General features: G+C 39.8%; 2 protein-coding genes across 8 annotated transcripts in view; one reads left to right on the top strand and one right to left on the bottom strand.

Moving 5' to 3' along the window:
- Window positions 1-13,574, top strand: part of Map7d3 (MAP7 domain containing 3) — a 38,030-nt gene extending 24,456 nt beyond the window's left edge. The window contains exons 10-14 of the mRNA XM_090327177.1: window positions 499-614; window positions 3,345-3,428; window positions 4,822-4,993; window positions 11,339-11,694; window positions 13,423-13,574. Coding sequence (XP_090183303.1) covers window positions 499-614; window positions 3,345-3,428; window positions 4,822-4,993; window positions 11,339-11,694; window positions 13,423-13,574 — 880 coding nt within the window. The remainder of the gene's footprint in view (window positions 1-498; window positions 615-3,344; window positions 3,429-4,821; window positions 4,994-11,338; window positions 11,695-13,422) is intronic.
- Window positions 13,575-18,287: 4,713 nt separating this feature from the next.
- Fhl1 (four and a half LIM domains 1) overlaps window positions 18,288-21,038 on the bottom strand; it is a 61,377-nt gene continuing 58,626 nt past the window's right edge. For 4 of the 7 annotated variants that reach the window (XM_090326837.1, XM_090326833.1, XM_090326834.1 and 1 more), the window contains one exon: window positions 19,951-20,388. In XM_090326837.1, the coding sequence (XP_090182963.1) occupies window positions 20,117-20,388 (272 nt within the window). In that variant the 3' untranslated portion in view covers window positions 19,951-20,116. Of the gene's footprint in view, window positions 19,767-19,950; window positions 20,389-21,038 lie in introns of those variants that run through there. The other 3 variants (XM_090326836.1, XM_090326838.1, XM_090326839.1) reach the window with 2 other exon arrangements.

The following is a 21,038-nucleotide window of genomic DNA, read 5'->3' as shown; positions in this document are numbered from 1 at the left end:
ACTTAGAGAAAAAAAGGAGAGGGGTCATTTTGAATAGCAAGAAATTTATAACGAGAAAAATAGTATTTATGGCCCCCTGTAAATGCAACTAATTGAGCATTTGAAAGCATTGAATACTGGAGCACTATTTAAGCCCTTGTCTAAATTATGGTTTATCCCCAGATGAGATTTAACTGTGAGCACACGTAACTGAAGCCTTTTTTAGAGATCTCCATCTTCAAAACTATTCGAACCAATGACTTTTTTCTCGTGTGTGTGTGTGTGTGTGTGTGTGTGTGTGTGTGTGTGTGTGTGTGTGGTGTGTTTCCTTAAGGTAAAATATAGTCCAGTATTTCCTAGGAACAAGCCCTGTCTAGTTACACAGAAAATGTCATAAATCTGGCACCAATGTACGATTCACAAGCAATTTCACCATGAACACTCACATTCTATAAATTGTCTATAATAGTGACTAGTGTAAATTCTAAGGGTCATTTTATATATTCTTGGTGTTATTAGGAAAGTTTCATCCATGGGAGAGAGATCCGCAGAGCAGGTGGAGTTAGCAAAATGGGGAGAGCCACACAAATATAAAATGAAAATGAAGAAAGGAAATTCATCTCAGAAAGCAGGACGTAAAGTATCCAAGGTTTGTTTAGTGTGACACTTTAGTCATGGATAAGAAGCAATTGAAACCCAAAGGAGCATATTGTATCTCTAAGCTACACTTTTACACAATATCACTGCAGGTTACCTTCGGCCACCTTGGAAAATGTTTCACAATACTTCCTAAGGGCATTTCACAAAAGCAGGTTCTAGATAACCAGTCTTTTAGTTTAAAATTCCTATTGCTTGCATCAATTTTGACAGACAAGGTTTACCCATCTTGTCTTTTGAGTGCCACCCTACACCTCCCATTCCCTAATAGGCAAGAAAGTGAGACATTCTGAATGTCTCATCTTGCCAAATCTAATCATCAGAGCTCACACTTTACTCATTTTGAATTATTACTATTACTTTATATTCTCAGTGTTAGCATATCATTCATTAAATCTGCTCATCTAGAAGTTCCATAATTTAGAAAGTAATCTGTGTGAATCCTCTAAAGCACTGGAAACGTATAAGAAATTTGGGTCCTATTCCTATTTCAGTAGATACCTGTCATTGAGGAGACTAGACAGCTACAACCTCCTTCAGCTTGTGCAGTAGAGACTTTTCTTCTGCCCTAGAAGACATCCCTCTTCTGTCTCTTGTCTTCTCTTTTTAGTAACAAAAAGCTCTTGACAGTATGACATTAATTTTCTTAACATCAGCATTAGGAATGTTGTGACTAAAATCCAACTGAAATCTCAAATTGGTCTGCAGAGATAAGCTTGGCCTAAGTAATGAATCTCCATGAGTTTTAAAATAGGAGTGTGCAGTTGTAAATTGGGTGCTTATGTTATGACAGCAAGAACAATTATTTTCATTCATGACATTTTATAGCTGACTTGGATTGGAAAGGAGGAATTTAGTTAAAATTGTGTTTTGGGAGAAATCACTGATATTATCCATCTCTGTGAAAGCGAGATATCAACTACTTCAGGACCACTGGATTTTAATATCTTTTCAGGCTTGAGTTTTTAATTCGCTTTAAATAGAGAATTGAGCAAATAGTGGAATGGGGAGAGAATAAAGGATGTGAAAGCCTCTAAAGTATCTACCAGCAGTGTTCAAATATTCTTATTTCCTACTCATGACAGCTTTGCTCATTTATATCCATCTGGTGGTAATGAAATAAAGTATCCATTTGCATTCCTCTGATCATTAAAAAAAACTGGAACATGATTTTTTTTTCCTAGGGGTTTGCGCTCAGGGCCAGTGCTGTCCTTGGGCTTTCTCAAGGCTAGATCTCTACCACTTGAGCCACAGCCACTTCTGGTTTGTTTTTTTTTTTTCTATGTGGTACCGAGAAATCTCACATGGGTCTTTGTGCATGCTAGGCAAGCAGTCTACCGCTAGGCTAAACTCCTAGAACATGTTTTTATCTCTCCAGTTTGCCTTCATGTTTTCTTCCCTATGAAATGCTTGCTTAGGGCTTTTGGCCTTTTCATTCTTTTCTATATAGAGTTCTTTGGATATTGCTTCTTTTTTTTTTTTTGGTTGTATAGATACCTTCTTCCAGTTTATGGATTATCCTCTTGTAATTTTCTGCAGGATAAAAGCTCCTGATGTCAATATTCTTGAATTTATCAACATCTTCTCATGGCTATCAAAGTCAAATTCCTTGTCATATGCTTTCTGGCCATTTGGAAAGACACTTTGCTGATGTGTCTTTTCAAGGGATTTGTCCATTTGCCTGATTTGTCACCTACCTGTTTCTTACAAATTTGTAGGTTGTTTTTACTTACAGTTAGGAGTCCTTCAGTTATATGTATTACAGGGATCTTTCCCATGCTATAATTTGCCCCAATTTCAATATATTTGAGTGAAACAGATTTTCTGAATTTTAATGAACACACATTTACCCTTTTTGTTCATATAACAATGAATGTTATTTTGTGGGGGAAGGTCTTTTCAGTAAATTATCCCCCTTAATATCTTTTGATGAAGTACATACATTCAAGTTTTGTTTTCTCAAGATTTTAAGCTCTTGACATTTTTTTTACTATATTGATATACTATTTGTACTTTCACAGTTGCGGTCATTCCTATGATTAAGTAGCATGAGAATATAGATGAGAAATGTCATTTGTTAAAAGTGCTAGCAGTCGGGCCAGGAGTTTGGTCTAGTGGTAGAGTGCTTGCCTAGCATGCACGAATACCCGAGTTTGATTCCTCGGTACCACAAACATAGAAAAAAAAAGCCAGAAGTGGTGCTGAGGCTCAAGTGGTAGAGCTCTAGCCTTGAGAAAATCCAAGGACAGTGCTCAAGCCCTGAGCCCAAGCCCAAGACTGGCAAAAAAAAGTACTGGCAGTCACCATCTGAAAGTTCATTGAATTCGGAAAATTTGGCCTTCAGCAGCAGCCAAGAACATTCTAGCTCTTTACTGACTGATTCCACCTGGGGTTACATTATTAAGTAAGCAGATGACAAACAGAGCTCAAAACTGTAGTTGTAGTTATTGATTTTTGCTCAGGGAAATATTTCATATATTCATATATATTCTTAAATTCTTTATTTTAATAGTAAGATAGAACAAAGGCCACCTGCCTTTATCCCCTGTCAACTGTTGGGGCAAAAGAGATTTTTTTTTTACCTTTTATATGAAATGCCAAAAGTTAGCCATCACTCCAGCTTCAAAATCTGACTTCTTTGAAATTCTAAGCCAGGGTGATCAAATATTATGTATGATATGGCTTTCTCTTTTAATCACAGTCTACAGGAGAAACATCTAGCAGCAATTCATCTGATGACAACAATGCTGATGATAAATATGAACAAGAAAAGGGTCATCTGAGTCTTTCAGGTCTGTTTCCTGTTCATTCTTCTGTCAGTCACTGTTTAAAAGCTGGACTTCTTTTTTTTCTATTTCTATTCTATTTATTTATAATATTTATTTTAGAAATATACAATAAATCCAGTATTAACAGTTCATACGTGTGAGGCATTAGTTACTAAGAAAACAAAAGCTGGACTTCTTTAGTTTCTACCCAGGGCTCCTCTACTACTGAGCTTTGTGATGTAGGGCAGGTCACTTAAGTTCTCTGTGTTTAGCTTTCAGTGTGCTAAAGAAGAAGCTAATGTTGCCTTACTCCTAGGATAGCTATGAGATTTCAGTGAGATTAATCTAATCTTAGTGTCTGAAACGTAGAAAGCTCTACATGACACTATTATTTTATAGATCCTGCTAATGGAATGCTGGTGGCCACTCTCAGTTGAATATGGGTATCGTTGGTATGCCATAGCTCAAGGCCTCAGAAGGGTCTACATGATTTCTTATAATTAGAATAACACTTTTGTTCTGTCAGTCATGGGACTTGAACTCAGGGCCCGGGTGCCAGCGCTAGTGCTCTACCACTTTAATCCATATCATTATTTCTGGTTTTCTGATAATTTATTGGAGATAAGATGACACAGACTTTCTTGCCATGACTATCATTGAACCATGATCCTCAGATCTCGGCCTCCTCGGTAGTTAGGATTACAGTTGTGTACCACCAACACCCAGCTAGAGTAACGCTTTGCATCTCACTCATAAATTATAGCTGTATCATGATGTGAGTCCTCTCTAAAATGTGCTGTTCACTCCCTACAAGTAAAAAATTCTTCATAGTAGTAGTAGTTAATTGGCATTTGAGAAAGTACTTCACTCATATTTATCTTGAAAGTCAATGTCAAAACAGGTAAGTCAGGTGTTCTACACTGCTCTGGGGATATAGAGACATAAAGTCACAGCTCTCAGCTTCAAAGACAAACACTCATATAAGGTGATTGAGTTAAAAGAAGTTTAGCCAAAATGCAATGAGAACATAGTGACAAAAGCCCTTGGGTCTGTCTTAGCAGGTAGTGGAAAGCTGAAAACAATAAAAAAAATTCATACGTATGTATATATATATATACTGGAAATATTACTAAGGACAGAGTCCAAGTGACTAGATGGGCAATCACACAGGGATAGGAAGCAAGTGGCAGCCCCAGTACTCTAGCTCAATTAGTCTTTCCTAGCAAAGGAGAGGGGGAAGTTCCTTAATGGTAGCAGTGAGATGCTGTGAGTGGGTATTTATTGGGCAGTACTGAAGCCAAAACTCAGACTTGTGAAGCAGCATTTCCTGTCTAGACAGGCACACTTCTGTTTGGTCACAACAAAATCATAGCTTCTGTTTTGTTGCTGAAACATAACTTTTGTTTGTCTCCCATAGAAAAACTTGACAGGTATTATAGAAATATCAGGAAACCTCACAAGCTGCTCTTCCTGCAAGCTGAAACTGGTGACCTTCAGGAGGGAAGGAAAGTGTATTTTCACAAATATGTAACAACTTTCGGAGAAAAAGGAACAAAAATGGAGGCTCTTGCTCAACCATCGACTTCAAGGTGAGACGTTCAAGAGCACATTTCTTGAAAGATTATGACCAACATTCTTAGAATGCTAAACTTTTTTCATATATTTTATTGTAATTAATAGAAGCTTACATTATATTCACCAGACAGAAGGTGCATTACTTCACAAACATTGATACCCTTTCTCACGTCTTGGTCCCCAGTTCCCTCCCCTCTGTCCCTGCCCCTCATCTTGTTTTTCCCCGTTCCCTATCCTATTTCAAATAACCAAATGAACATATATACAATAAATCAGATAACAAGGTAAAATACTGTAACAATATGAGATAACCAAAGGACAGCAAAAGAGATGAGACATAACAGTACATTAAGGACAACAATCACTCATTATATGGCTTTGGTTTCTATATCCTGGAGGCTCTTTCATTTAGTGTCATACTATATGGCCTTATGTATCTAGGTTTTGTTCTATTGTAAATCTCTGCTAGGAGAGACCAAGGTTTCTACTGATTATGACAAATGAGGGAAACCATTGACCCTATGTTCCTTTGAGTCTGGCTTACTTCACTTAATATGATTTTTTCTAAGTCTTTCCATTTCCTTACGAATGGGGCGATGTCATTCTTTCTGACATCAGCATAGTATTTAACTGTGTGAAAATACTATATCTTCTTGATCCAGTCATCTACTGAGGGACATCTGGGTTGGTTCCACATCTTTGCTATGGTAAATAGTGCTGCAACGAACATTGTTGTGCTCGTGGATTTAGTATGCCCTAGTTTCTGGATGGTTGGGTAAATGCCAAGTAGTGGAATTGCTGGGTCATAGGGGAGTTCTATGTTTAGTCTTTTGAGGAACTGCCATACTGCTTTCCATAGTGGTTGAACGAGTTTGCACTCCCACCAACAGTGTAGTAGTGATCCCTCCTGGCCGCATCCCTGCCAGCATCTGTTGTTATTAGATTTCTTGATAATGGCCATTCTAACTGGAGTGAGGTGGGATCTTAGAGTTGTTTTGATTTGCAATTCTTTTTTTATTTGCATTTCTTTTATGGCCAGAGATGTTGAGCATTTCTTCATGTGTCCATGGGCCATTTTTGTTTCTTCTTCAGAGAAGACTCTCTTTAAGTCTTTGGCCCATCTTTTAATGGGATGGTTGTTTCTTTGGAGATTAGTTTTGGAGAGATTCAATTTTTTAGCTGTTGATATATTTTAGATATGAGGCTTTTGTCTGTTGGATGGTTAGTGAAGATCTTCTCCCACTCCATAGGCTTTCTAGTTAGTTTGCAAGCTATGTCCTTTGCCATACAGAAGCTCTGCAGTTTAATGCACTCCCACTTATCCATCCTTTCTTTGATTTGTTGTGTTTCTGGGCTCTTATTAAGAAAATTTTGACCTGTGCCAAGGAGACCTAGTGTATCTCCTATTCCTTCTTGTAATGTTTTCAGTGTATCTGCTTTTACCTCCAGGTCTCTGATCCATTTGGAGTTAATCCTGGTGCAGGATGACAAAGAAAGATCCAACTTTAGTTATCTGCAGGTGCTTAACCAGTTCTGCCAGCACCACTTGTTGAAGAGGCTGTCTTTCTTCCATTCTACTTTCTGGCTCCCTCATCAAAGATTAGGTGACCATAGGTCTGTGGGTAAATATCTAGGTCCTCAGTACTATTCCATTGGTCTTTAGGCCTGTTCTTGTGCCAGTACCAAGCTGTTTTGGTTACTATAGCTCTGTAATCGAGTCTAAAATTTGATATTGAAATTACTCCTGTGCTGTTCTTTCTGCTGGGAATTGTTTTTGCTATATGAGGTCTTTTATTATTCCATATGAAATTTTGGATTGCTAAAGGTTTTTTTTAAATTGAATTCTTAATTTGTACATTAACAGACACCATGTTGAGTATTTGCCGTAACTAACTAAGATCTACAATCATCCTTTCTTTTTATCATTTTTTTGGCCTGTCCTGTTGCTTGAGCTAAGGTCCTGGGCATTATCCTTTAGCAAGGCTTGCACTCTACCACTTATGCCACAGCACCACTTCTGGCTTTTTCTGTGTATGTGGTACTGAGCCCTTATCTCTGGAGTCTGTGAAGCTGCAGAAACTTGGGGAAGAGGAAAAGGGCCATATCTTTCTTCCTCATAATGCGCTGCCTCCTCCTCTACTCCACCTCAGAGGGGGGGTTGAGCCTGCCATTATCAGGAGAAGTCTTAGGAATAATAGGATAAATATTTTTATAAGGTTTTAGTGACATATTTTTCTTTTTAGTATTGTTCTTGATGCTGTCTTCTAAAGGGGGTTGGACTTGTTCCTCTTTTTCAGGGATTAAAGGTGGCGCCAAGCAGCGTCCTGAGGGCACAGGCTCATCAATCAAGGAGGGGGTGCGCGAGCCAGGCCGAAAGCCAGTGACCATAGGTTTTTCATTGTCACTTTCGCTTTTGCGAGACGGGCAACGTGACTCCGTTAGGTAATCCTCTGTTAAAGCTAGTAAGCGAGCACTGTCACCTCCCTCCTCTGCTTCCTTTAAAATATCTCTAATAACCCCATAGAAGCTAAAGAAGGCCTCGGGGACTTCCTCTCCCTGACGGAGTAAATCATTGATATTTTTTCCTACCTTATTCCAGGTAAGGGGATGGATGTCTGGTCCGTGCAAGACCAACCACGGACACTTTTCTCCAACAAAACAAAAGAATTTTACCAAATCTTTCTTTTTAACTCTTATTCCTCTCTCCCTAAGTGATCCTTTCATTTCTTTTATAAATAAAACCTCTTTTGATAACGCTTTGCCCATGGTTGATGGGACGGCAGAACTTACCTCAAGACTCTCCCACGGTGCACGAGCGATGCGGTGTGGGCGTCTCTACCTTAATATAATCCCCCGGGGTCACCTGCTCTCCACGCCGTCCGGTAGGTCACCGTGCCTCGAGCCCCACGTTTGGGCGCCACTTCCCCCATCCCGCGGGTTCAGTTATTCGTCAGGCTCGAGGAGACACCTCCTAAGAGAAGAAAACCAATGGGGGAAAGAGAGGAAGGAGACCAGGCGCATAAAGAAAGACAGAGACAATCTGAGTCGCATCAAGGTCTCATTTATTGAAAGCAGAGCAGGGTTTATATACCCTGAAATAGGAGGAAGGGGCAGGGTGGAAGGGTCCAGGGTTGGGTCACACTGCCCTTTTGGCCATTGTGCTAATCTCGAAAGCGAATCTTGTGGTCCTTCCAGGAAATCCTTTGAGTAATGGTTTCTGCCAGGTGCTGTTTACTCAGGACTGAGTTATTGCTCAAGGCTACAGGATGTTGAACTGCTCCATTTCATGACCTCAGTCTCCAACACTTTCTTTTTATCATTTTTTTGGCCTGTCCTGTTGCTTGAGCTAAGGTCCTGGGCATTATCCTTTAGCAAGGCTTGCACTCTACCACTTATGCCACAGCACCACTTCTGGCTTTTTCTGTGTATGTGGTACTGAGGACTCAAACCCAGGGCTTTGTGTATGCTACGCAAGCGCTCTACTAGTAGGCCACATTCCAGATCTTTATTTTCTTTATACTTATTTTTGAGTTCTTATTTGCAGATATTAAATTGGAATAAGGGTTTCATTACATTTTTATACCTGCATATAATGAATTTTGGTGATATTCATCTATTACTCTTATCTTTTTCCATTTTCCTCTTTCTATATCTTTAGTTATAGTTCTTTTACATTCAGGACTTTGTTTTCTTATGTTTCAAGTCTCTCCAGCTTCCACAAATGTTGAAAAACATTTTTTAATTACAACTAAAAGCATATGAAAACAAACAAATGGGGCACTGCCATTCTTTCTGATGGCAGCACAGAATTCCATTGTGTAAATGACCATTGTAATTCATTTGAAAAATGTCATTCAGTTCATCTGCCCATTTATCAAGTGAATTATGTCAATGAATTTATTTTTTGAACTCTTTGGATAGTCTGAATATTAATCCCTTATCAGATGAATATCTGACAAAATATGAATTCTCATCACTCTATCATTTCCTTTATTGTGCGGAAGGTTTTGAAATTTTATAAAAATCCCATTCGTTAGGTTCTGTTCTTCCTTCCTGATCTGTTGGAGTCCTATTTAGAAAGCCTTTATCCATGTCTATATTTTCAAGTATATTCCTTTTATTTTCCCACAGTAGTGTCAATGCTTCCAGTCTTTTGAGTTTTTAATCCATTTTGAGTTAATTTTTATGTCTATAATACTTTAATTTGAATTTGGGGCTTTGTGCTCCCTTAGCTCTCTTGGTCAGCTGGCATTTTATCACTTGAGCCTAGATTTTTGTTGATTATTTGAAGATAGTCTCACAGATTTTTCTTCCTGTCCATACTCTGGATCTCAGCATCATAAGTAGTTTAAGATTACAGCTCTGAAGGAAGGGGATCGGGGGCGGGAAATGGGGACAGAAATATGAGAAATATCAATGTGTGTTAAGTAATATACCTTCTATCTAGCAAATATAACTGTAGCCTTTCTATTAATTACAATAAAAAGTTTATAAATCTGAGCCACTAGTACCCAGTTAGTCTACAAATACCTTAATGAAGAGTTTTGCATTTATATTCATCAAGATAATTAACCCATTGTCATTTCTTGACTTCAAGACTGCATTCACTTTTAGAAGCTTCCCTTTCCGCTACTAGGATTCACTGATGGCCATACGAAGCCTGTGAGTCTGGCAGATTTCCACTTGTTCCACATGCCACTCCAGTTTATGCTCCCAGAGGCAGCAAACATGCAAACCTAAAGTTCTCTCCACATGATTTGGTGAATGGGACAAACATAAAGACCTTTACTGAAAGAGGATAAAAGAGGGAATCCAGAAATTTCATGCATTCAACCATCCTTTGGGTGGCAGCCAACTGGTGAAATCAAGTAATACTCTGGGACCTGTGTTCAGTGCTCTCATTCCTGCCTGACATCAAGCCTCACACCGATGCAAAGTAGCTCCTGGAGGCCAAGTAATTAACCAGCTTTTTTCCCTATGATTATCCTAAAGTGATAGTGTTGACTCCTCTCCACAGAGAATAGGGTCACCAATCACCAATGCCCTTATTCCATGCCACTTATTATTCTCATCAGTTCTACCACTTACATGTGATCATTCTTCTTTCTATAACCACCTGTCCTGGCCAGATGCTGTGGCTTGGTGTCCTGAAGCTGCCAAAGTTGCCGTTTCTTATTTTTAAGTGCTGTATAGCAACTCAATCTTGAAGAGTAGGCCCTCTCTCAAGATAGCACATGGCTATTATTCTCTGTGCTATGGCAATTGCCAAAATATGTTTCTTGTCTAATGCTAGCCTATTCATTCAGGAGAAGCAATGCTATATCCAATATCCACACTAGATTTGATGCCTGTGAGAACTCTGAGTTTCTCTTATAGCTGAGATTCCCAAACTATTGTCACCAGGTTTACCTCGCTTACTTATTGATGATAACTTTGACTTTTCCAGGGTTGGAGCTACAGGTTATTTTTTCAATTATCTTCCATTATCTATATTTTATAGACAAGAAAAGTGAGGTACAGCGAAACTAAAAGCCCTTATTTGCCCAACATCTTCTTTTTTTCTCCCCAACATCTTACTACTTATGAGCAGAGCCCAAGGTCGAGCCAGATGCATACACCCTCAAATTACTCCTGTTCACTGGATAATGTTTAATTTAGTAGGTGATTAATGTAATCAGACATTTTACACTACCCATTTTCATGCTCACTGCTACGTCGTGATCTTTCTCACTGATAGGGAAACAGAATTAGAAATTAGCTCAGGAGATCAAGAAAGATTACTCAGATTTGTAATCCTAGCTTCAGGAGGTTGAGATCTGAGTAGGTTCAAAGCCAGTCCAAGAAAGAAAGTCTGTGAGATTCTTATCTCCAACTAACTATCATAAAACCAGAACTGGTGCTGTGTCCCAAAGTGGTAGAGCATTAGCCTTGACCAAAAGTTCAAGAATAGTGCCCAGGCCCTTAGATCAAGCCCAACAATCAACCATGACAACAAAAGTGAGTAGATGACTACCTTTTGGAAAAAAATCTGCTTCTAGAAGCATAAGTCTGCTAGCAGGCTCAGTGTCAGTAACTTTGGGGAAAGAATATTGAATTGGATTCCTGTACCTTTCTAGTTATGTCCTTGGCCACCTTGAAGGTGTAGACCTATGGTATTAGCTGTTCTTAGATCCTGGTGCTTCTATAGAACTTTCTAAAATATCATTTGAAATATCTATGATTTTCAGGGTCCTTTTCAGCTTTCCCATTCTAGGATTTGCAAAGCTCATTTACATTCAAAATATTTCCTAGAAATTAAAGGACAAAGCTTCTTTCAGGGCAGAATCTTTCAAGACTTTAACCACCATATCTCTTACTAGACTATCTACTCAACGAGCATCAACTTTTGTACCCAGAACTGGAAAAGCCACAGAAATGAATAACATCGCCCAAACATCTTTGAGTGGCATCCTGAGTAGATGGAAGAGCAGGCATTTATTTGACATCAGTTATCCCACCGAATCACCTGCTATAAACTCCGTGATTAACAGCTACAAATACAAGTTGAAGGAGTATACATCACCTCAACTAAGTTTTCAAATACCCATATTCTATCAGAAAAAAGGTATTCTGCCCCATCCTAACTTGCGTAAGGCATATGCTCATCTAATGGAAAAGAAAGATCGCCCATCTTCCAACATCACTGGGGCAGTCTTTGAAGAGGAAGAAGATAGTGGTAAGTACTAGAGAGACCTAGAAGAGTTTTCTGTTGGTAATTTCAATGGTGCAAATGACTTGGTTCTAATGTTTATATGCCACGTGTTCTGTTAGACGTAAAAAAAAATACTTCTCTCCAAATGCAGATGCCTCTGAGCTCCTTGGCAAGCCCAGATGTTCTTGTAGAGGGCTAAAGAAACCTTTGGAATTAGCCCTTCATTTTGTTTCCAAAACTGAGGGTCCATGATCTTTTCTTGAGAAGCTCCCTTTATTTTTGAGATAATGTGAGCTCCTTTTTGGGGTTGAGGAAGTTGAAGGCTTTTATAAGGGTGCCAGGGTGTCAGCAACTCCAGAAGTAGTCACCAGACGCCAATAGTACCTTCTCTACTAATCGTGCATTTCTTTTCCCCCCCCTGACTAGACAAATAGACATCATTAGTCCTAATCCACCAGCCATGAACCAATGACTCTTAGCCCATACTTCAATTACCATCAGGAAAAATAGGAAAAATAACCAGCTCTCGAAGACCATCTTCATGACCACTTCCAACATAGTCATAGTATTATTCCAGCTAGGGAATAATAAGTAAAGGATGTTTTGCATTCATTCACCGTTGTCTCCATTATTTTTGTGTATGTGCTACTGCACTGATAGCATTTTTATAAAATTATAATAGTGTTGCTTAAAGAATCCTACTGAGAAATTCATACTGTTGTATTTGAAATCCTAAAATATTGCTTATTCTGTTTAAGAATAACAAATTCTAACAACTAGAAATTCAGTTTGATCGTATACAAAACATAACAGCTTGTACCAATCTCAGCTTGCTACCAGGACCTGTGTCAGGCTGCTTGTACATACTGAAAGTTGCATAGCATATTAAAAATCTACCATGCTATATATTTTTTCTATAGTTAACATCTAGCATTGATTCATTCAAAAGATAGAAGCCCTATAAAATGTAACTTCAGAATAGTCAGAATCTTTTACAATCCTTTCTATATTTCTTTTTGAAGTACACAATGATTTACATACAAAATATGGATACTTTTCTGTTGTACTTGGCTGTTGCCATGGTATATATTCAGTTGCTCAAAGTATCAAATATTTATCATCTTTTTCCATTTGTATTCTCCCAAATCTGTCCTTCAGTATACATTTGGGATAGGGACAGGTAATAAAAATGTGTTTGCCTTTCTCTAGGCACTAGCTGACAGACAGTACAGGAACTACTGTCTGTGGTATATTAGTAAAAGCAAATAGTAAATAGTAAAAGAAAAATAATTATTTTTTAATTCCTAGTTCTTTGCTATTCAGAGTACTAAGGCATAATAGTCCTTACTTTTTTTCTTTGGGGTTGTTTTTTATTTTCTTTGAGTGAGGTGTTTTGGTTCGGGGTGATTTCTTGTGTCAAGCAATCCTGCCTCGGTCTCTCAAATAGCTGAGGTTACAGGTGTGTGCCACTACATCTCCTAAAAATTCCCATTTTACCCAAAGTACCTTCACAAGCTTGTGAAACTATCTTGCTTATTTAGTTTGAGGACATGCAGAGAACATTTTGCCCTTTGGAACTTTGGATTTGGTATTTTCCTCTGATGAGGAAAACCTACTCTTTACACATAGTTTGTTCACTTGCTATTTAAAGTGTGTGCACTCTATGCACTGGTAAGCATACTTTCTTCGATGACATTTTTGTTACTGCAGACAGCAAAACAAATGTTCTGGTTGCCTGTGTAAATTGTTTAGTTTTCGGTCTTAAACTTTATGTCAGATGTGGGTGGTGCATACCTGTTACCTCAGCTCTCAGGAAGCTGAAGCAAGAAGATTATGAGTTAATGGCCAGCCTGGGCTCCACAGGAAGGCGTTTATCTTCAAAAAAAAAGTACACGCATACCTGAAAACTGTAGTATACACTAAGTTTTGTTTTTGATAAAACTAAGTCCTTGTTTTTTCACAATCTTTGAGGTCTAGAACTTACAAATTTTGTGGCAGCGAGTCCCACTGAGCATTCTAGAACATTTTATGAACAAAACTGGACGCACCTCAGTCCTGGGCAAATGAACCACTTCCATAGACTAACAAGTGTAGAACCAAGTCTTATTGATTCATTTGTTGAGAACTGTTCAAGATAAGTGTTCTCTGAACTACTTTTTACACTGAGAGTAAAATGGTGTCTTGTGGCTTACAGGGTAGATCAGATTCCAGAGCAGTGACATTGGTGCTGAGAACAAAGTTGTTACTAACACTTATTAGATTTTAATTAGGTAACTGAGAAACCACCACCTGGAATTCAAGCCGGAGAGAGAACTTTAATTCCCAAACAGCTGGCCCCAGCACATGATAGAGATGTACATGGAGAAGAGTAGAGCAGCTCCCTGGCCTGGATTTATCTAGGGAAGGAGTATGGAAACGTGGCCAGGTAGGGAGGTGTGGCCGTACCCAATGGGAATGGGACGTCAGAATCTGAGAACCTCCATGGTCGGAGGAAGGGCAGTCCAGGATGTGACCTTAGAGAAGAGGGAGGTAACTGAACTCACTTAGGTATGTAGGTGCTGGGCAGAGACTTTTTGCATGGTAAATGGGGAGAAGCATTCTACATGCCAACTGGCACCAGGACTGGTACAGGGACTTTCCTAGGCAGAATGAAAACACTGATTTAGAACTTTTATTAGATACCATTCACACCACTAGCCACTCAGTGACATGTGATTTTCTAGCCAGAAGACACAAAAGCAGTGAGATTAAGTAATTTTCCCATCCTGACTCCTGACAGAATCCTCATAGCCACAAATTGCTGTTTTTGACTTCTACTGACAATATGGGAATTAGAAATTTACCCACATTCCCCGAGCCTAATCTCATTCAACATACACAAATGATTACAAGGAGCACCATGCATGCATTAATTTCCTTGTGTATTGTGTCCACTCCTATGACAATTTAGTGTCATAACTGCCACACTATGGGTTTGAATTGTCATTTACTGTGTGAACTTAGGGTCCCTTAACATCTCTGAACTTCAATAGACACAGTGTGCCTGGGCAGATAAGACTCAAACTGTGAGTCTTTGCTCATGAAGATACTTAAATGTTCAGAGCAGGCATTGTATAGAAATTTATAGGCAAGGTTGATGCCTGATGGGCCTGTTTTCAGCATAAGCAAGGTAGTAGTAGGCAGTCTGTTTGTTGGAAATGTAGAGCACGTGGTAGAGTTACTCGGGAATTTGGGGGCAGTGTGGCTTTTTTTTAAAACCATATTTTAGGCCTACTACAACAGAAGCACCGAAGGGTAACAGGCCTGAAGTAGGAAACATATGGCTAAAGTGATGAGTCTAGGGGAAAGAGCTAGTGAAATGATATAAGGCAGAATTCACACAACAGAAGGAGTATTTGGCAGAATTACAAGGATGGCCACTGAAAAGGCTTAGGTCCCTTAGGTTCTGGCCAAGTTATATTGTATTGAGGCTAGCATGATGGGTCCCTCGAAACCTGGGTATATGCTCTGCATTAACTTAAATATTTTAGCTGTTACCCCACCTTTAGCTATTTACCCAAATGTCCACAAACAAAGCTATACTAAAACTACCACCACAACCATGTTTATTGCAGCACTATTTATCATAGCTAAGACATGGAACTAACCTAGATGCCCCTATAGTAAATATATATGGTATATATACCACATACTACAATGGAATTCTATGCCTCCATCAAAAAAGGATGGCCATTGCCCCATCCGTAAGGAAATGGAAAGACATGGAAAAAATCATATTAACTGAAGTAAGCCAAAGCCAAAGAAATATAGACTCCATGGTTTCCCTTATGTATATTAGTATATGTCTAGGATTTTGCTAGCAGACGATCACAATAGTTCAATAAGTATGTACATATATAAGATGGTGCTAAGTGAAATGAACTCCAAGATATGGAAATGAGATTTTTATTTATGGCGGTTGTTTCTAAAGTATTATGTGAAATTATTTCTTTCATACCTTTTGTATTTCTATCTGACTTTGGTACCTGTATATATATATATATATATATATATATATATATATATATATATATATGTTTATTTGAAGTAGGCAAGGGAAGGGGCACAAGAAAATGGTGAGACAAAGGACAAAGAGTATCATTATACTCATATACAAGTAGATGAGTAGATAGATTAGATAGATAGATAGATAGATAGATAGATAGATAGATAGATAGATGACAGATGATACAAGAAAATATGAAAATGAACTTTACAGCTTTGGAGGGTATTGAAGGGGAAGGAAAGTGGGAGAAAAACATGAGAAGTGGTAACTGTTCCACAAGAAATGTACTCACTATATTATATATGTAACTGTAACCCCTCTGTACATAACCCTGACAATAAATTTTTTTTGCCAATCCTGGGACTTTAACTCAGGGCCTGAGCACTTTCCTCAAGGCTAGAGCTCTACCACTTGAGCCATAGCATCACTTCTGGATTTTTCTATGTATGTGTTACCAAGGAATCAAACCCAGGTCTTTCTACATGCTAGACAAGTACTCTACCACTAGGCCAAACCCAGGGCCCAACCATAATATTTTTTAAAAAGTGTTTCTTGGTGCTTGTTTTTTTTCTTTTTTCTTTTTTTGCCATTCCTTGGGCTTGAACTCAGGGCCTGAGCATTGTCCTTGGACTTTTCTCAAGGCTACAGCTTTACCACTTGAGCCACAGCACCACTTCCAGCTTTTTTCTATGTATGTGGTACTGAGGAATCAAACCTGGGCCTTTGCGCTTGCTAGGCAAGCACTTTACCACTGGGCCAAACTCCCAGCCTTGATGTTTGTTTTTAGTGTACTATATGTAATTATTTTTTTCTTTAGTTTTTTCCCCCCTATGGTTTATCCCCTGTTGTCACTGTATCTGATTTTGGTAGCTGGTGCATTGTATATATCTTTATTTGAACTAGGGAAGGGAAAGAAAACAAAATGATGAGACAAAGGACAAAGTGTGATTATCGCTATACTCATATATATATGTTATTATACTCATATATATGATCATATACTCATGAATATATATATACATTATATATATACAATAATACTCACAATATGTTGGAAATGAACTTTACAGCTTGAGAGAGGGTATTAAGGGGGAGAGTAAATGGGAGAAAAACATGAGGGGGATAACAATGTTGGACAAAAATGTACATCACGTTTTATATGTATCTGTAACTTTGTACATCACCTTGTCAATAAAAATTTTAAGATTTTTCTTTGTGCTTGTTTTTAATGTACTACATAAAGTTATTTTTCTTTTCTTTAGATTTTCCCCCCCTATGGTTAATCTCCTATTGTCACTGTATCTGATTTTGATTTCTGGTGTATTCTATATGTTTATTTGAACTAGGGAAGGGATAGGGAACAACAGAATTGTGAGACAAAGGACAAAGACTGAACCAATGCAGCAGTGATATTCACAAAACATGTTGAAAATGAACTTTACAAATCGGGGGAGGGGATTGGTAGAAAGGGAAAGTGGGAGAAAAATGTGGCAAGGGTAACAATGTTTGACAAGAAATGTACTCACTACCTTATGTATGTAACTTCTCTATATCACTCACAATAAAATGTAAATTTAAGTACATTATATTAACAGCTAAAACCTCTAGAGAAAAACACACAAGGTATTCCACATTTCTTAGAAATGTTCAGGGCCATGTGAGACTTTGGACTTGATCCCTAGCATGCATGTGCGCGTGCGCGTGCGCACACACACACACACACACACACACACACACACACACACACAGCTTATGATCTGACAGGTTCAGTTTCCCTCGCAGATGGCAAATGCTAGCACCCAAGTGCTTAGTGTTCTCCTGTTGGGTACTGCCCTAATCAGAGCTTACCACCTCCCTCCAATGCCACCTTTAACTGCAATGTACTTAGATGAGGTGCCTTGAGGGTCTGTTGGACCTTCCAGGGGAGAAAGTGAAGGCACTGTTTCCCTGCTTCCTGGAGTGCCTCTGCCATCTTGATATAATTGTGTGGGTGAGTGACCTGAACACATGAGCCTTCCATGAAGGAATTGCTGATCTTGAGGTGTCATTCACTGAAGGCCTGCATGCCAGGCCAGCTTCCCTGTGTGGTGGATTAGAACCAAGGCTCTGGAGTCACTATATATTGTTTCAAATTTTTAACTACTTTCTTAGGTTCATGTGCTCCAGCTTGAACTCTGGGCATGGGTGCTGTCCCTTAGCTTCTTTCTGCTCTAGGAGAGCACTTTTCCACTTAATCCACGTCCAACTTTTTTGAGTAGTTTATTGGAGATAAGAGTCTTATGGAGTTTCCTACCCAGGATGGTTTTGACCACAGTCCTCAGTTCTCAGCCTCCTGAATTGCTACAATTACAGACATAAGCCACCGGCACCAATCTATCATTTTTAAGTGATATGCAAATCTGAACAAAACTCTCCAGGGTCAGAGTGGTATTTACAGGTCTAATAATTCATATGTTCTAAATGATTGCACTGAACTGAGTATCTCTGGAACTTGGAAAATGTTCCTACAGGTTCTATACTTGTAGCATCTTGGGATGCTTCCTCGGAGCAGAATGAAAAGACAGGAGACAAGTTCTTTCTATGCTGCTTTATTTCTGTAAGGATACATTGAAACATCAGATGATAACAGCTAATGACAAAATGCAGAAATGAGGCATCGTTGTCTACAATCACTTCTACAAGAATGCAAATATGTATTGTCATCACATGTTTACTTTTGATATTGACTCACTATATATGTAATATAATGGAGAATACAGTGAGTAGGTGATCTTGCATTTTAGGGAAGCAAAATGTGAAAAGCTGGGTCTGTCTGTGAGGCCAGTGGCTGCCCCATTTCCCCAGAGATAGCTAAACTCTTGAGGAAAAGTCCTAGGAATCACAAGACAAGGGATTTTGTAGTCCTCTTGAACACATGGACAAAGAGCAGACAACTTTTACTTTACAAAAGATTTCACTTGACACGGATTTAAAATGTCATATTCACGTTGAGACAGCCTGGCACCTGCTTAGCTACCCCTCGAGAGTTTTAAGGTTACTCACTTCTATAGGATGAATCTCCAAACTGCAGCAACATTGGAGGGGGCTCAAGGTCATGCAAGTTTCCAAACCCATAAACTATTTTACCATTAAAATGCCATTAAAAAAATAGAAAGGACTGAAGAGTTAGTTTTGTCAAGCTTCCACCATGACAATGTTGCTGTGAAACAGGTTCATTTTCCTCAGATAGGCATACACTTTCCCAGTCACCTAGATGTTCCATACTTTAAAATGGGAACACTCAGCAAACATGCCACAGGGGGGAATCCAACGTTAGTAGGGGAAAAAACTTACATCTAAGTTCAAATGTTAGGTGAAATCACAAAAGAACAGGAGGAGGGTCAGTTTTGAGGAAGAAGTAAAACCATGCATTCCAGCAAGTTCTTTTTCTGCTCACCAACGAGCATGAGTGGTGAGCTGCAGCAGCCACTGCAACTCCTGCATGCCATGTAACTGACTCCATGGCAGGTCCCAGCTGAGCCTGGAAAGGCAGCTCAGTGGAAGCTGTATCGCTTATGCTTCTTGCTTACATCACAAAGTGGCTAAATGGTTAACACTTTTCTGCTCTATGAGAAACATGCAGAAGAGTCAGTCTAAGTTTTTGTTTTCTCATTGCAGCGATAGAGAAAATAACTTTGCTGCAAGGATGCTTGTTACTAAATCCTAATCCTAATACAATCACTGTATGTCCTTATTTGAGCAACACTGCAAAACAATAGAAAGGAACGACAGAAGGAACAACTTTAAAGGATGCAAAACCACTCTTCCCCCATCAGTGGCGAGGGGCGGAGAAAAGAACAAGGGCACAAAAAAAAATGAGTGAAATTCCGTTTCACAAGACAGAAGCCCCCATTACTTTACAGCTTTTTGGCACAGTCGGGGCAATACACCTGCTCCCCATGAAAAACAAAGCGCTTGTTGGCCAGATTCACGGAGCATTTTTTGCAGTGGAAGCAGTAGTCGTGCCAGGATTGTCCTTCATAGGCCACCACACTGGAGCCTTTACCAAACCCTGTAGTTAAAAAAAAACACACACAAAAGAAAACAAGAAAGACAGCTGAATGAATACAGATCAGGAAGCCATGATTCAGAAGTAAAATGACGACTTGTGAATTCACAAAGGCAACAAGCACATAGAGCAAGGATTTGCCCTGCATCCCAACCTCCCCCCCCTCCATTCCATCGTGCATCTGTCCCCAACGTCGCCACTGTCCCCCATGCCAATGCAACCCTGTTATGACCCTCAAGGACGTGAGAAGATGCCAGAACTCAGCCATGGGCTTTCCCATACTCCCACACCACCATTGCTATCTATTGCCCTGTGACGCGCACGGACCTCCCAGCATAACCAGTTTCTTTGATTTAGGTCAAGGCCATGGCATCAAAGTGGCCACCAGGAGGCAAACTTGGGCCATTTGTGGGGTGTGCACTTACCGGGCCTCGAGGAGCGGCTAAGCTTCGATTTTTTCTATAAAGAACCACCACCCATGAGGGACAAGTCCTCTCTCCACCCGGATGCCTGCCCCGGAGGTTGGCGCTGGGAAACAGGGTGAGAGGCAAGCGTTTCCCGTGGCACACTGGGGGCTTCCTAGCTTTAGAGACTGGGTGGCTCACTCTTGACACAGTCCTTTTCCCTGAGGATGGCAAAAGTCTTCTCAAATGTACATTTCAAGGCTCTCCGGGGAGATGGGAAAATTGCAGGAAGGGGAAAGGGCCCAGGGCACGTGGATCGCGGCCGCAAGATGAGGAATGAAGTGTTTAGCTTTGCTTCTGATCGCAAAAAAAATTAAAAATAAACAAACGAAAAAAAAAGCCCTAAAAGCAGGCACCTCTGAACTAACCTCAGCTATGGGGTATTGTAAAGCCAGGTTATGCCTTCACAGTGTCCCAAGCCCACCCCCTCCCATTTGGCCCTCCCTTGTCCCTCAATGCATACTCTCCCCCCACCCCTCTCCCCCCATTGACTGTGCCCCAGCCCCTCCCTCTGCCCCAGAATCCCCCTGGCGCAGTGCCTGCCTATGGCCCAAGGCAGTGGGTCTCAGGCTTGTGAATTGCAATTGTTAGTTGGTCAGCAGTAGTCAGGAAGTGTTCTGCATTGCAAAGGCTAACCTGACCTGGGGGAGAATCCAAGACTATTGGGAAGCGGCCTTTGCAACTACAATGGCAAGGGCCTGAGGACAATCCTTAGGGATCTTTGTGGATGAAACCGACGACTTAGGAAAATGAGATGGTTACCATGCGCAAAACCTAGCCTGGCAGACTTAGCAAGGACTCTTTAGCCTAC

Source organism: Megascapheus bottae, chromosome X (genome assembly GCF_031878675.1).
Source record: "Megascapheus bottae isolate mThoBot1 chromosome X, mThoBot2.hap1, whole genome shotgun sequence".
Classification (NCBI taxonomy): Eukaryota; Metazoa; Chordata; class Mammalia; order Rodentia; family Geomyidae; genus Megascapheus; species Megascapheus bottae.
The sequence above is the reverse complement of the archived record's forward strand: the minus strand, read 5'-3'. Positions and strand labels throughout refer to the sequence as shown.